The sequence below is a fragment of the Petromyzon marinus genome, chromosome 63, assembly GCF_048934315.1.
Source record: "Petromyzon marinus isolate PM22_M1 ecotype Great Lakes invasive population chromosome 63, UKy_Petmar_22M1.pri1.0, whole genome shotgun sequence".
Taxonomy (NCBI): domain Eukaryota; kingdom Metazoa; phylum Chordata; class Hyperoartia; order Petromyzontiformes; family Petromyzontidae; genus Petromyzon; species Petromyzon marinus.
Genome location: NC_133729.1, coordinates 9,391,979 through 9,407,562, shown reverse-complemented (window position 1 = coordinate 9,407,562; position 15,584 = coordinate 9,391,979). Strand labels below are relative to the sequence as shown.

General features: G+C 47.6%; 1 protein-coding gene across 8 annotated transcripts; it reads left to right on the top strand.

Annotated features, from left to right (window-relative positions):
• Positions 1-1,244: 1,244 nt before the first annotated feature.
• LOC116955971 (uncharacterized) lies at positions 1,245-15,500 on the top strand. 8 transcript variants are annotated; one of them, XM_032977344.2, is made up of 8 exons: positions 1,559-2,400; positions 2,558-2,655; positions 3,838-4,414; positions 5,845-6,372; positions 6,770-6,917; positions 8,653-8,768; positions 10,047-10,197; positions 10,925-15,500. In XM_032977344.2, the coding sequence occupies exons 4-8, from the start codon at positions 5,857-5,859 to the stop codon at positions 11,185-11,187; spliced, it is 1,194 nt and encodes a 397-aa protein (XP_032833235.1). In that variant the 5' UTR covers positions 1,559-2,400; positions 2,558-2,655; positions 3,838-4,414; positions 5,845-5,856; the 3' UTR covers positions 11,188-15,500. The 8 variants fall into 8 exon arrangements, with proteins under 8 accessions (XP_032833242.2, XP_032833237.1, XP_032833235.1 ...); XM_032977346.2 differs by lacking the exons at positions 1,559-2,400; positions 2,558-2,655 and adding an exon at positions 1,413-1,548; XM_032977348.2 differs by lacking the exon at positions 2,558-2,655.
• Positions 15,501-15,584: the final 84 nt, after the last annotated feature.

Genomic DNA, 15,584 nt, shown 5'->3' with positions numbered 1-15,584 from the left:
ATGGCAGGCAGCCCCATGAGTGGCTATGAATCAATGTAACTCGCAGACAGTGATGCCCCAAATACATAGCAGTGCTTTCCAAGTCGCTCTTGGAAGTTGTAACTTAAGTGTTTTTGTTGCATAAATGATCTTATCTTGCTGACCCGTCCGTGGCCGGAAAAACCCGTAAGGTCAACATTACGGGGTCAAAATCACGGCCAACTGCTGTTCAGTACATTTTAAAACGGGAAACTCAAGTAACATCGATTGTCACGAGTGCTATTAGCTGCTGAGCATCTGCTGCCGTTCCGCAAAGATGTGTATGAATCTCTGAACAACTCGGTAGCATCAGACAGCTCGCCCCATCTGCAGGAATTGATTTGAAAACTCATACTGGTAGGAACGAAGTTGTAAACTGAGTGTACCAGCCTGCAATAGATTAATGTGTCCGTCCGTCCCCTTTCAATACTTTAACGAAGTGAAATCTCGTGCTGTTGGGTGTAAAATCAGCAATAGACAGCGCAGAGACTTGTCCTACCAACCCACCCTGCAGGGACCTGTTTTCTTTAAAATTGCTTTTTGTTTTGTTAGCCTGCCCCCGCAACTCCAATTAGCACGGTTGGCTATATATGGTGCAAAAGAAGTTCTACATCCGTACACGAGACGCTTTTGTATTGTTTGTGTAACGGATCATTTTGGTCACCCAGGTCACGCTTGCAAATGAGACTCTCCAGTCCTCTACCGGTCTCGCCTGAGTTCCGAGTTCGCTTCCTGTCGAGGCGCAGACGACACAGAAAAAGAGTCCCAAGGCCCATTTTCAGGAGGGTCCTGTGAAGTCTTAGCAGTGTGGGACGGAGGGGGGTATTTAATCCCAATTGAGTCGTTTGCGGTCTTTATTTTTCCTATTTGGACGATGACACACCGGCACACAATGGGCTGCATCGTTTATGGGTGACGTCACGGGTTCTTTAACATCCCGTTTCAAGCGGGTGCCGCGTTATTTTTTTATGCGATTAGACCAAAAAAAACCATTTGAAAACAAAATATTTAAGTATGCTAAACTCATAACCGGGTTTTAGCGTTTTTCATACGATTACCGGTTACGCTGGAAACCGGTTTTAACCACCCAACCTCACGGGTGAGATAATTGTTTAGTTTTATTTGTATATTTTTTTACGTGATTTGTTTACCCTTCATATATTTTGCACCCCTGTCGTGTTTTTATATTGTAACGTTATAACCCCCCACCCCTGGACGCCTGTGACAAAAGAGTTTCATAGCTCATCGGATTCCTCCTGCAGTCGAAATGAAGATTCCCAGTGGGGCGTGGGGCCGCGCTTCGCCCACGAGGCTACGCGGGCGCCATGTTGGCAAGGGGCTAAAAACGCCAACGTCCGCTTCGCGCGGGACTGCGCGTCGCGTGTGGATGACGTCATGACGCGAATCCTCCCCCCCCTCCCCCGATTGCTGAGCGCAGACTCCCCTGACCAACATGGCGCTCGAGAGCATCCGGCACGTGGTGCACGCGTCACCACGGAGTCGATTGTTGGTTCCGTCTCCGCAGAGGAGGTATCCCCGCGCTTTCTCTGCTCTCTGCGCTCTCTGTCCGCTCTCTGCTCCCTGTCAACGCTTGCTCCCTCCACTGTCTCCACTCTCTCTGCTCTCTGTCAACGCTCGCTCCCTCCACTGTCTCCACTCTCTCTGCTCTCTGTCAACGCTCGCTCCCTCCACTGTCTCCACTCTCTCTGCTCTCTGTCAACGCTCGCTCCCTCCACTGTCTCCACTCTCTCTGCTCTCTGTCAACGCTCGCTCCCTCCACTGTCCCCACTCTCTCTACTCTCTGTGTCAACGCTCGCTCCCTCCACTGTCTCTGCTCCCTCCACTCTCTCTGCTCTCTCCATTCTCTCCACTCTCTCTGCTCTCTCCATTCTATCTGCTCTCTCCATTCTATCTGCTCTCTCTGCTCCCTCCACTGTCCCCACTCTCTCTGCTCTCACCACTCCGCTCTGCTCTCTCCATTCTATCTGCTCTCTCTGCTCCCTCCACTGTCTCCACTCTCTCTGCTCTCACCACTCCGCTCTGCTGTCTCCACTCTCTCTGCTCTCACCACTCCGCTCTGCCTTGGCTTTGCGGGCCCTGCTCTAGGGCTTCGGATTTGGCGTCGCGAGGCGCCGGTTGCAGGGGGTGAGAGCCGGGGAGGTTGGAGCGGGGAGGTTCGAGCGGGGAGCGAGGAATTGCGGCGAGGAACGGAGTTGCTCTCACGGAGATTCGCTCTCTGATTTAAAAACCCCGCGGCGTTGGGACGCTCGCTGCTGTGAAACAAAGGCGGCCGGGAGTGGGGGCATGCGCACATGAGAATCGTATCCAAGTGACCAGTGGAGGCATTGGTGCTCGTCTAATTACACCCCTGCAGAGCCACAGGTAAACATTCTACGTTCTTGTGGCGGAGACGAGTACTTCCATTTGACAACTACTTTTGACTTCACACAAAGTGGTGCTGGTTGTATCGAATGGATGTTGGGCTGAGTGAAACCCTGACCAGGATTTTAACCTTGCAACCTTTCGATTGGTTCGATAGATTAAAGCCACGCCACTGTTTGTGGTCATTTGGACGGACTCGCTCCCGCCGTAGGAACGTGGAAGATCCTACAACTAGTTCAGGACTGTGAACAGGAGGTGAGAGCACCGCATCAGGGCTCATTTGAGTAGGAAATCACTTGGACGCGTATACATAGGGTGGCGCGGTGGTCAAAACATTTGTGCCGCACGATAAGGCACCTGGGTTCGATTCTCGAGTCTGGCCCCGTTCGGTGTGGAGTTTGGGTGTTCTTTCCCCCTCCTGTTCTGCATGAGAGTCTTCAGGGTTCTCCGGTTTCCTCCCATAGCTAATGCTCATCTGGGTGGGAAAGGACGGTGCCCCCTCGCACCTGTGAGTTAAACTCCCTCGCCTGATACACAGGAGGTCGTGGGTTCGATTCCGATCCTGACGCCTGTTGTATATTTGGATTTTGCGTGTCTCCAATGTCCCGTGGATTTTTTCCAGGGCCTTCGGTTTTTCCACTTGATAAGCCGCTTCGTTGAGCTATCATTCGTGGCTTCTGAAAAAGAGATGTGGGCTTTACCTGGTAAAACATTGTTTAGTTTTTATGTTAAAAAAAACCTCATGAATTAACGAACAACATCTTAATATAAAGAGGACTGCAGAGCTTGGCCAATCGTTTGCGACGGCTCACCGCTTGGCTGCTGCCTTCATGCATCTCTGGTTTCCCATGCCTCTTAAACAGAAACGGCGAGCCTTACAACATTCTAACTTGTTAAATGAATGTATTGTGTTGTACGGTTGTTTAGAGTGAAGATCTGAATGCAGCTTCTCATTTTGGCAAGTTTCTTTATTCGTGCCTGTGAAATTTGATATTCGCAAATCTAGCGCTGACCCCGACCCAAGCAACAGGATTGATGAGTGAAATAGTCCTGACACCATGTAATTGCTAAATATTCTTCAACTTACTGATGAGCATAAAAATGTTTGGCTCCTGGACATCTGTGAAAAAGAGCTTCATAGCTCATTGGATTCCTCCAGTTTAAATAATGATTCTGATTGTACACCGGGGGAAAATTTAATTTGTTTGGCTGTGCCATGGTGGTGGAGGAGTCTTTAAGACACAAATTTGACCAATATTTCATGGCCTAACCCAAAAATCAATCATAAATTCGTATTTACAAGTGGACATTACAAGCTGATATGTTTATATTAGTTTTCAGTTGATTCTACATGTTTGCGTTAAATATGAGTTTTTATTCCATTTTGTTGCTTTTGTCATTGTCATTTTTCTCTTTTGTTTTTGTTTGTGTCTCTAGCCCATCGGCCCATTCGGGAGATTTTTGTCTCCAGCCCATCGGCCCATTCGGGAGATTTTTGTCTCCAGCCCATCGACCCATTCGGGAGATTTTTGTCTCCAGCCCATCGGCCCATTCGGGAGATTTTTGTCTCCAGCCCATCGGCCCATTCAGGGGATTTTTTGTTCAGGTTTTTCTGGGGTTGCCAACTCCGCATTTAGATATATACCACTACCATCACCACCATCAAAACCATTGCCTCATTTACCACCAACGCAATGACACATCACCAATAGTACAATGGCCAACAACGCTACCACCACCACCATAACTATCACCACAATCCTTCAGTGTCTAATTTGCTGGTCTCACCACAACATTATTGCCATGACCACTTTTGGAAAAGCAACCTTCACCATCAAATGGGCTGGTTTCATCAGACAGTGGAGAAAGGACTTGGACTTGAATTTTCCCTCTCGACTACAACAGCCGCATGTGTCACTGCTGGACTGACAGCGTCACTTAGCGGTCATGGCACTGGCCTCTGAGCCTGTTCACACGGAGCCAGCGGTTCGATTCCCACTACAGCTTCCACCAGGTAATTAACGTTTGCGTGGATTTACCAAAGTGCAATATATTACAAAGAGTGGTTTGCATCACTTGCAAGAAGCAAGTACTTTTTTGTGCGGCTGGTGTTGTAGCCCAAATACAATAACAGTTACAAATTCACTACCACTTAAATTCAAAATAATATTATTAAATGGACTTGCATGCTTATAACCATGTGTGTGTCCAGTGATGGAAATGTGAATGTACAAGTGCCGGTTTGAAACCCTTATGTTCTGCTGCAGAACATAAGGGTAGAAACATCATGGCATAGGGATAGGGAACCACTCTTACAAGTGCCGGTGTGCGTGTCTGGTGTCCTGAGAAGCGCCAGTCTGACGTACTTTGATATACCTGCACGTGTCCACTCAGAGCCGTCCCTAGTGTACAGCAAATTTGGGTGACCGTCCCGTGCCCCGCGCTTTTGGAGCCCCATGTTTCAATGTCACGGTGTCAGTTGTAATACTTGAGGCATCGGGGGTGGGGGGGGGGGTGTTTTGTCCTGGGCCCTGCACCCCGCTTTGTCTGCACCACTGTAAGTCTTCCTTCAGGCATTGAACACCCTTGCTCGACAAACATCGTCAATACCATCACCTAACAGGGCAATGATTATGTGCATCTCATCTGAAACACTGAGCCAGTGGTGGAAATTTTACATTCCCAAAATCATGGCCAGGCTCCATACAACTATGTGGTTTTTCATTTAATTTGCTTGAGTTAACCTTGCCACCAAGATATTTGATTCAACATTCTTCGGATTGCAAGTCGAGCAAGTCTAAATATTCCCTGAATTCAAATTGTAAAGCACAATTGCAACACCTTTCATCGGCATCAGTAGTTTTCAAATACATGTGTATATTAGACCTCCGTATATCCAGATTGTGACCAGCATCAATTACCAATGCCGTCATCAGTGTCACCAGTTAGACCAACACTATTGCCATTGTCGGTTCGACACAATGTAAATTCCTATTGTGGTTTTAAAATTGTAAAATCTGAATTGTAAATATGATCATTGTCACTACCACTGTCACTATATCCTGCCTCATTGTCATCATCGCCAGTGTAAGGAGATCCACAGGGTGCGTAATGACTCTGTATGCATCCAGGTTTCTATGTTTGACATCACCAAACCCTTCAACCAACCCATCGCCACCATAACCCAACCCATCACCATCACCCTACCCATCCTCATCATCACCTAAACCATTACCATCAGCACCATCATCACCCAAACCATCAATATTGTTATCACTCCAAGCATCACCGTCATCCCCCCACCCATCACCATCAATCCACTCATCACCCCACCCATCAACAACGCCCCACCAATCACCATTATCACTCCATCCATCATCACCATGAACCATCCTCTGCACCTCAGAAACCTGGTCCCCCCCACCGCACATTGCTGTTTCCCAGGTCTCTGAGCCAATGGCGTTGCTCTCCGGGCAAGACGAAGTAAAGCTAGAGGAGGAGCAGCAGGAGGAGCGGGTGAAGCAGGAGGTGAAGCAGGAGGATGAGCAGCAGGAGGAGCGGGTGAAGCAGGAGGCTGCAGAGCAGCAGCAGCAGCAGCTCGGCAACGAGCGGAGGCTGCGTCCTCGTCACAGAGCGAGCAGCAATGGGGGGCTGGCAGGGCCCCCTCCTCCAAAAACCAGGCTTGAGGAGGAAGAGAGAAAGAAAGAAAAGAAGAAAAGGATTTGTCGGAAGAGAAGAAAGAAGAACGAGGAAGAGGAGGAGGACAAGGAGACGAAGGAGGAGGAGGAGGAGGGGAATCGTCGCTTACCGTGCAGCACGTGTGGCCGCGTGCTGCGTGGGGAGACGCGGCTGCGCCGGCACCTAGCTACCGGGCACCGGCGGAGCCTCGCCTGTGAGCGCTGTCCCAAGAGGTTCTCGCGGGAGGAGGAGCTCGGCCTACACCGGCAGACGGACTGCGAGCGCAGCATCCAGGTGCGGGCTGTCGAAGGACGACCGGCCAACGGTTTCAGAATCTCTGTTAAAAAAAAGTTAATCTGTTGTGTTTGTTGCTTTGGACGGTTCTGTGTGTGTGCGGAACAGTGGTGCAGCGGTTAGCGCGATGCACTGTGAACCCGGGGGCCCGAGTTTGATTCCCGTGCAACACCAGTGACGATTATCTGAATCGGTTGTGGGCCTCCCCTAGGTTGACTCAACCTCAAATGAGTAGCTGGTGCGGGTTGTAAACATCGCCACTAGGGAGACAAAGGCAGTTGGGCGTGGTGCTGGCAACCCACTCATATGCTGTGTCAGTGTTCATAGGTGCTCGCTAACAGCACTTGCCCCAACAGTCTGTTAAAGGCTATATGGGGGATCTTTGTTTTCCCCCCAGTGCTTTACATGTGAGAAGTCATTCAAGAAGCTGTGGTACCTGCAGCAGCACATGAAAACTGTGCACAGCCCCGCAGAGAGGAACGTTGCCTGTGACATCTGCGGAAAGAAATTCTACACCCTGGCCCAGGTCAAGAAACATCTGGTCGGTGAGTCCACAGCCTGACCTGACATATATAAAGACAAAGATGCCCCATATAGCCATAACAGATTTTTGGGGCAAGTGCTGTTAACGAGCACCTATGAAGACTAGCACGGCACACGAGAGGGTGGCTTGCCACCACCGCTCCTGGCTGCCATTGTCTCCCTTGCAGTAATGTTTACACACCACGTACTCATTTGACATCAGTGACAACATAATTGTCACTGATGTTGGCCATGAGTGGAAATCAAACTCGGATGGCCGCCAAGTTCGTAGCACAATACGCTGTCCGCTCACCAGCGCTCCCCACATATACACACACACGGCACAAAACAGCCAATCACGCCATTGTGGAAAATATACAATGTAAATTATTGTCTAGGTATTGTGCTGAATCAGGAACCATGTCTACCACAGAGGGCCTTTGCCTAAAATAGATTATCTGACAGTTCACCAGCATTATTTCAAGCAAGCCTAACCAATTCTGGCCCTTCATCATCTATGTGATGTGTCAGAGAGCCAGCATTGTCCGATACGTCACCTCTTATATAAGTCTTTCCTTTAGGACCCATGCCCTAAACCTTCGACAGTGCTCCACAACCCTAATGCATGTATATTGAACTCCTTTCGCACCGTACGTAGCAAACCGTGCTAAACAGAGGTGCAAAATCACGCTTGGAAATATTAATATGATTAATGAGAAGTCACACACCTCCTCCTCGTCCAAGACCCGACGCAGACGATTCCAGGATTCGGTCTTCCGTGAAGCTCAGGGGACCACAACCCTGAATCGCATCCACACACAAACCATGGCAGCAGATGCAAATACTTAATATTGATGCACAGATGGCAAATTAAACTCAACGATTTTTATTTTACCACGTAAGGCCCACTGAGCCATAGAGCTCTTTTTCAGAAGCGACTTGGCCATAAATGATAGCCCAACGAAGTGTCACGTGGAAATATATAGCAGCCAAATACTCTAAATGCACGTTTTTAAATGTGAAGGTAAAAACCAGAGGACCTGTAGAAAAATCCACCCGATCACAAGGAGAACATGCAAACTCCAAATATACAGGCGTCGGGATCGAACCCACCATCTCCTGCATACCAGGCAAGGTAGTTAACATCTTGCCACCGTGGTGCCCCTGTATATGTATATATATAAATAAATAAACTCTCCGGTCAGAGTGCGAAGACTGCGGTCACCACCCACAACAGAACCACGGAGCGTATAACGACTCGGTGACCAATTCGCAAATATGGAGGAGGCATCGCGGGAGCGAAGATTCACCACTCCGCTGCTCCTGACGCAATCATCTGGCTCATTAGCCACCTCAATGTAAAATTACCGTCCCTCTACATCAATATTAAATCGGCACATGAAGAAGTCCGCAGTGTTATGGAACAATGTGTTGTGCGTTCGTTTTGTGTGCTCGTGCCCTACAGTTGTGTGTATGTACGTATATTGAACTCCTTTGGCACCGTATGTAGCCAACCGTTCTAATTGGAGGTATGGGGGAAGGACAACAAACTAAACACTAAAAGCAGTTCCAAAAAAAACCAACATCACCAAAGAAATGTGTTAATTATATTAAACAGGGTGTGAGAGGCTTTACCGCACCTTCCATTACCACGGTTGGCTACGTACGGTGCTAAAGAAGTTCAACAAACACACCGTACATATTTTCGAGAGCAACTTTGTAACTCGATTTGCCGGTCATCCACCTCCCCTCCCGTAGCTCACCGCGAGGACATGCCGTACACGTGCGAGACTTGCGGCAAGTCCTTCAAACGCAGCATGTCCCTCAAGGTGCACAGCATGAAGCACTCGGGGCTCCGACCCTACAAGTGCAAGGTGAGAGCCGTGTGTGAGAGCACCCCCGGGTCAGTACGGTTGGCTACGTGTTCAACTACACACATACAGCGCACGTGGAGGAAACTCTCCACGCACTTCACTCGAGTGATTCCTCCACTCATGTTGAAGGAATTTGTCGTCTACCAGATTTGACTCACTGACTCGCTACACTGTTCAACCACTTCGCTGCAAGTTACAACAACTCGGCCACCCACTCAAACAGCCTCTTGGCCAACCATCATACTGCATGTCACGTCAAAACAAAGATCCCCTGTATAGTTTAACACGTAGTCTTTCGCGACCAATATCGTCTATAATATAGTTTTTTTGGGTTAGATCACGTAAATATAAATGTGGCGTTAAACCCCCCACCACCCAACACAGCCAATTATTAAGGTATGTCCCGTATACAGAACATGCCAATTCGTTACTAGTGCAGCACACCGGTGTGTTGGAGAGCAAATCCTCAACATTGATGGCGGCTTTAACGACCCATTATATTTACGCGATCTAACACAAAAAACCTATATTATGGGTCCCCTGTATAGCCTTAACAGACTGTCGGTGCAAGTGCTGTTCGCGAGCACCTATGTAGGCTGGCACGACACACGAGGGGTTAGGTGGCCATCACCATGCTCGACTGCCTTTGTCTCCCTTATGGCAATGTTTACACATCGCACCAGGTACTCAATTGAGGCTGAGTCGACCTAGGGGAGGCCCAGAAATGGTTCAGATAATCGTCATTGGTGTTGACCGTGAGTGGGAATCTAACTCGGGTTTCCGGGTTCGTAGCGCACCCACACACTCAACCATCATTCTGCATGTCACATAAATACTCACCCACCCACCACACTACAGATGACAAGACATTCACTCTCTGTCACCCACGCATTCACTCACAACACTGCAGGTCACAAATCTTCGCTTTTTGCTTCATACCCTGCACTGCTGCACTTGGTAATTCCCTCCCATTCTCTCTTTTTCCAAGTTCTTACAATAACCTTGCTCAATTTAAGAAACCTGTTAACTCTTGCTGATTACGTCTCTTGATAGTGCTGTTTTTTGCTGGCCGCTTGGAATTTGGGGACGTGTTAAAAAATAAATATACCCCATCTGTCGGTGATTTGACTGGGCTGCCCCCCACTGGCCGTGTTAGTGCATGTGTGGCCAGATGAGTGAATGGGTGGCTGTACGAGTGAATGTGTAGCCGTATTAGTGAATGAGTGGCAGTGTTAATGATTGGGTGGATGTATGAGTGATTGGTGTCTGTCATTGCAGCTGGAGAGCTGCACTGAGTGCTTCATGTATCGCTATCAGCTGAGAAACCACATGAGTGTGCACGTGGGACACAAGGAGTTCATGTGTCAGTGGTGTGGGAAGGACTTCAGCATGAAGCAGTACTTTGATGAGCACCTCAAGGTACATACAGGTGAGATCCCATTCACCCAGTTACTAACATAACCACCCATTCATTTACACACCCACCCATTCACATAAACAGCCACCCATCCACCTAAACAGCCACCCATCCACTTACAAGGCCACCCATCCACTAACATGGTAACTTATTCACTAATACAGCCACCCATTTTACTTACACGGCCACCCATTTACTCACAGCCAGTGTATGGTTGATAGTGTGTGCCGTGTAGGGTGTGTGTCAAGTGTGTCTGTGTCGAGCACTAGTTTGCATCTTGTGTAGTGCGGTGTGTAGAGTGTGCGGTAGTGTCGTAATTAGCGCGCTGGGCTTCGAACCCAGCAACCCAGTTTTGATTCCCGCCCATGGGCAATACCAGTGACGATTATCTGAACTGGGCCTGGGCCTCCCCTAGATCAACTTAGCCTCAAATGAGTACCTGGTGCAATGCGTAAACATCGCCACTGGGGAGACAAAGGCGGCCGCCGTGCCGGCCTTCATAGGTGCTCGCTAACAGCAGGCTATACGGGGGACCTTTGTGTAGAGTGTGCGGCGTGTAGAGTAATTGTACGAGTCTGTGTGTGTCGAGTGTGCGGTGTGTCGAGTATCTGTACAAGTCTGTGTGTGTAGAGTGTGCGTTGTGTCGAGTACCAGTACGAATCTGTGTGTGTAGAGTGTGTGATGCGTAGAGTACCAGTAAGTACAATCTGTGTGTTCGTGTGTGTGCCATGTCTTGCAGGTGAGAAGCCGTTTGCGTGCGACGCGTGCGGGAAGCGCTTCACGAGCCGCCCCAACATGAAGCGGCACCGCCGCACACACACGGGCGAGAAGCCGTACGCGTGTGAGGGCTGCGGCCTGCGCTTCCGCTTCTCCAACATGCTGAAGGCACACGCTGAGCGCTGCCTGCTGGCACTCGAGAGGGTGGCGGCAGCAACGGCGGCCGTGAACGGGCAGCACTTTGTCCCTCCGGCCTTCCCATACCACACCGAGCATCATGGGTAGAGAAGCGGTGGGGGGGGGGGGGGGTAAGGCACAAGGCTTCCCGCTTGCTTCATGTGAAACCACGGAGCAGACAGTACTGTATACTCCACACCTTGCTGTACTCACACGCACATCCTAACTATCCACCACACACACACTAACTATCCACCACACATACTTTACACCAGTGGTAGGCAACCTTTGGCACACGCCCTAGACACCCCCGCAGTGTGTCTAGGGCGACACGTGGGTTCATGATTGGTGTACGAGCACGATGTCAAACTTGCGGCCTGCTGATGTGAAGGAGGGCTATTAATGTGGCCTACCAACTCGTCTGGGTTAGCCACCACTGCTTTACACACGCACACACACATTGTTCACCACGCTCACTCTACACAGACTACACACTCAGACGTGTCAGCTTACCCACGGTATGGTGTTGCTTGCGCTTTCAAAGTATAGGTGTACAACGAGTGTTGGAAAGGGTTCTTTTAACACAGTTGCTAAGCCCAAGGCTCAGAACGACAGGTCAAGTTGATCTTGTTGAACCAGGTGAGAACTCAAGGGACCAGGATGAGTCTCAAAATGACGAGAGCAAAACAATAGAAGTACGGCAATGAAGCAAATGGAAATCGGTGCAAAAACAACTGCACATCAAGTGACCAGCAACAAACAACACTCATGAGTTGTAAGTGGTGAGAGCTAACACGTTTTTAATTGAACAAGGTTCTGAGAGCTTGGGAATAGACGATGGGAGGGAATTTCTAATTGGAGCAGTGCAAGGGAAGTAGGAAAGTGAAGTGACCTGCAGTGTGGTCATTGAACGGGTGAGTGAATTGGTCAGTGAGTGAGTGTTGTGACCTGCACTGTGGTGAGTGGGTGAGTGAGTATTTACTGCTTGTTTAGTGGGTGAGTGAGTGTGTTGTGTGAGCTGTTGTGACCTGCAGTATGGTGGCTGAACACAGCGTGGATTAAACAAAATAGTTTGGAGAAATAAACGAGTGAAGTTAACGAGGATAGCAACCACGCTAATAGTTATAGAAGAAAGATAAGGAGACGACCGACTACCGTGAGCAAGTGATTGAAGTGAATCGGTGAGTACTGGACCATCAATCACCCGAACGGCTCTGTGTTGAAGTCTATCAAGCACTTGTCTAACTTAAGGCTCGGGTTTATAACTGATTTTATTATGGAGACAAGGATTATGCTCGGTCACTGAATGAATTTTGACCTCTGAAAGGTGAGCGGAATGACCTTGCGAGTTTGGCTGCATGCACTGCCCAAGAGCAGATGATCTCTATTAAAGGGGTAATGAACGTGGCTTTTTCAGCATAAGATTTATGTCTCTGCAGAGTAAGGCTTTCTTGAACCAATGCTGGTGAACTGCCAGATGTTTAAATATGGCTCCTTTAGCGACCACAAACTATGATACGCAACACAATGATGATCAGCTTGGTCGTGGAGACTGTAAGTAACAAGGAGACATTTTTCCTCCTACCCATATCTGGCCCTGCACTTAAAAATATTAATAACACTTCCAGAAGGCCGTGTAGCGAATGGGATGTTTCAAATATATACAAAGGCTCAGTTTGTCCTCTGAAATAATGGGCACCCACTTTGTGAAGCCAAATGCCAGGTCATAATTCTTGCATGTATATGGCGCTTGCTAAAGTGCCTCGGAAACTCCCAAGCGTGCCGCATGGGATGTGTAAATTCAATTAGTTTTACGAGGTGGAGGCTATTTTATGGATGTTTGTCTTATTCGCATTCTGCAAAATGACGCTGACGATTATTCCAACGGCAGCAGCAACCGCAAGATGTACAGCAGCAGCTGACTGGTTCATGAAGCTGCGTCTGGCATCACATACGCTTGATTCTTCAGGGGCTTGGGGATGATGGAGAGCTCGTGGGTTTTGTGTCGATACCTTTTTCAGGCCAGATGTGTATGTTGAACTTCCTTTGCACCGTACGTAGCCAACCGTGCTAATCTGAGGTGCAGGGGAAGGGTGACGAGCTTTGCGCAAAAAAAGTAGTTCTAAAGAAATTACTTTTACATCTATATTTAAAAGTGCATGGCTCCTGTGGCTTCCTAGTATTGGAAAGATGAGCGTTCCAGGCGGCCGTAGAAGCACATCTGAACGGGCGTGATGTGCACCGCATTAAAGCGGGGGACCGCTTGTGGCCGGCGTCGTTGGTTCAGCCACACCATGGAATGGGGACTGCGCGGCGAACCCTCGGGTCGCCGTGCGTGCCCGCCCGCCCGCCCACTGCCTCCCACCCCACCACGTGAATCGCTTAGGTGGACTTGGGATCTCTTTGACATTTTAAAAGTAGAGTTTGTGTTTTTGAATGACGTTTCACATAAAACATTGGAGATAGTGAAAGGGGTAATCGAGTATCCCCTCGGTGCAGCCATTTGGAAACCGCAGTGTGTGTGTACCTGTTTCTGTTATTTGCACAGGTACACAAACACTGCAATTTTAACAAGTAGGATTTCGCAGCTAATGTGGTTAATCGGTGCTTTTGGGGTAAGGCCAAGTAATGATCTGGCCAAATGAGTGGCATAAGACCCTCCGTCCTGACTTCCTGAGTTGTATTCTGACTTCGTGGATCTTGTCCTGAGGATGCTTGCCGCAGTGTCGGGTGACTTAAATAATTGTTCTTTAAGTTACCATTGAGTTGAATCAATAATAAGTGGCGCATTGTTTAAACGCTTGTACATGTGGAAATTTGATTTGTTTCGCTGTGTTGGGTGGTGGAGGGTTTTAACGGCAAAAATGTGGCCGGTCATCACATGGCCTCACCTGAAAAGCAATTATGAGATGAGCTATTCTTTGCACAGGTACATAAACACACTACATTGTATTTAGTAAAGTTGATTAACATTGAATAAAATTAATTAGGTAATTTTATAACAGAATTGTTAATGATGGTCATTTTAATATGTATATACTATTTTATCATCCAATGAAATAACAGTATAACATGAAGAATAATGCTACAGTGTTGTATATATGCTACTTGAGAAATGTTACACATGGCAGTATACTGCCGCTGTGTGAAGATGACTTGGTGGTCATTTGAAACGTGCAACAAGGGTTGAAGCTTTTGCTAACAAGGCCCAGTGTCAGCGCATTCGCTGCGTGTTGCCGAGCTCCGTGGTTTGAACACGCCAGGCAGCCCTGGTTAACGGTGCGGTGTGTATTACCCATACCACTCTCTGTGCTATGTGGTTGTTCACAGTGTATGGCGAAGATCCCGTGAGCTCATTCAAGACGAGTTTACCATTGCGTCGCTGGTATCAAATTGCCCCAAGTCGAAACATTACATTGCAAATTATTTAATTGGGATCGCACTCAGCAATAGCGCTGAACGATTTGGGGAAATATCTAATTGCGAATTTTCTGACATTGCGATTTGATTTGCGATTAAAAGTCAAGCTTCAGTTCAGTATTCACTATGTAATAGCTTTAAAACATGTGATGAAGCATTACCACATGATACCATCAAAATATAAACTGCTTCTATACATTCTAATGCAAGGATAATAACTTAAAATATACTAATTGCTTCCAACATGTATTTATTTCATGTTTTAATTTAAATAGAACAATTGTTAAGTTAAATAAATAACGTTATAATAAAAAAATAAAGCAATTCCAATAAGGAAGTAATAGGACTTTTCAAATCGCAGCCTTTGCGATTTGCTAATCGCATTGTTTCAATTTGCCATTTCGATTTGAAATCGATTAATCGTTCAGCCCGACTCGGCAAGTGGCCATCGCTCCCTACTGGCAGACCGCTTGCTGCTGAGTCGCTTTGTGCCGCACAGGAACAGCTGCCACTGGGTGACCTTCAAAAGTTTGAGAAGCAAGCGCGATATAAATACACTATTATTATCTCCAGGTAATGGCTTCACAAAATGGGTTGTCATTTTATAGGCACAATTGCAGCCTTTTGTATTTTGTACACATACTAAGCCTTGCGGGGGGAGGGTTTCATTTATATGGAGGGAGAGATCTGAAGGAGGCGAAATTTATTTTGTTATTTATATATTGTTTAATCATTTGATATTTTGCTATTTATGTTATTTATATTTTCCACAACGACGCTCGTGATTACTTTACCTCGTGGACACCGTCTGAATTCACATTCGTCCGTGTAAATCGCCTGAGTAACCTTTACCTCCAATAACATTGGAACGTGGGACACTTTAAGGTTGGTATAATAACGTGGGTTTTTTAATATACAGTAGGGTTTTTTATTTTACTGTATAGTGTCAGTATTGTATTGATGGAAAATAAAATAAATCGCAGTTTTCGATTTTAAAAATATATGCTACGTGTGCGTGTGTTCATCCAACGATGCTTAATTGTTTTCACTCAGAAGGCCGTGTGGCTGATGGATGTGAAAAAATA

What these genes read in the sequence shown, in the direction of transcription:
- LOC116955971 (XM_032977351.2), top strand. Translation starts at nt 1,414, where the DNA reads ATGACGCGAATCCTCCCCCCCCTCCCCCGATTGCTGAGCGCAGACTCC. An exon ending in ACTGCGAGCGCAGCATCCAG is followed by an intron (nt 6,373 to 6,769) that starts GTGCGGGCTGTC and finishes TTTTCCCCCCAG; the next exon opens with TGCTTTACATGTGAGAAGTC. An exon ending in GGTCAAGAAACATCTGGTCG is followed by an intron (nt 6,918 to 8,652) that starts GTGAGTCCACAG and finishes CCCCTCCCGTAG; the next exon opens with CTCACCGCGAGGACATGCCG.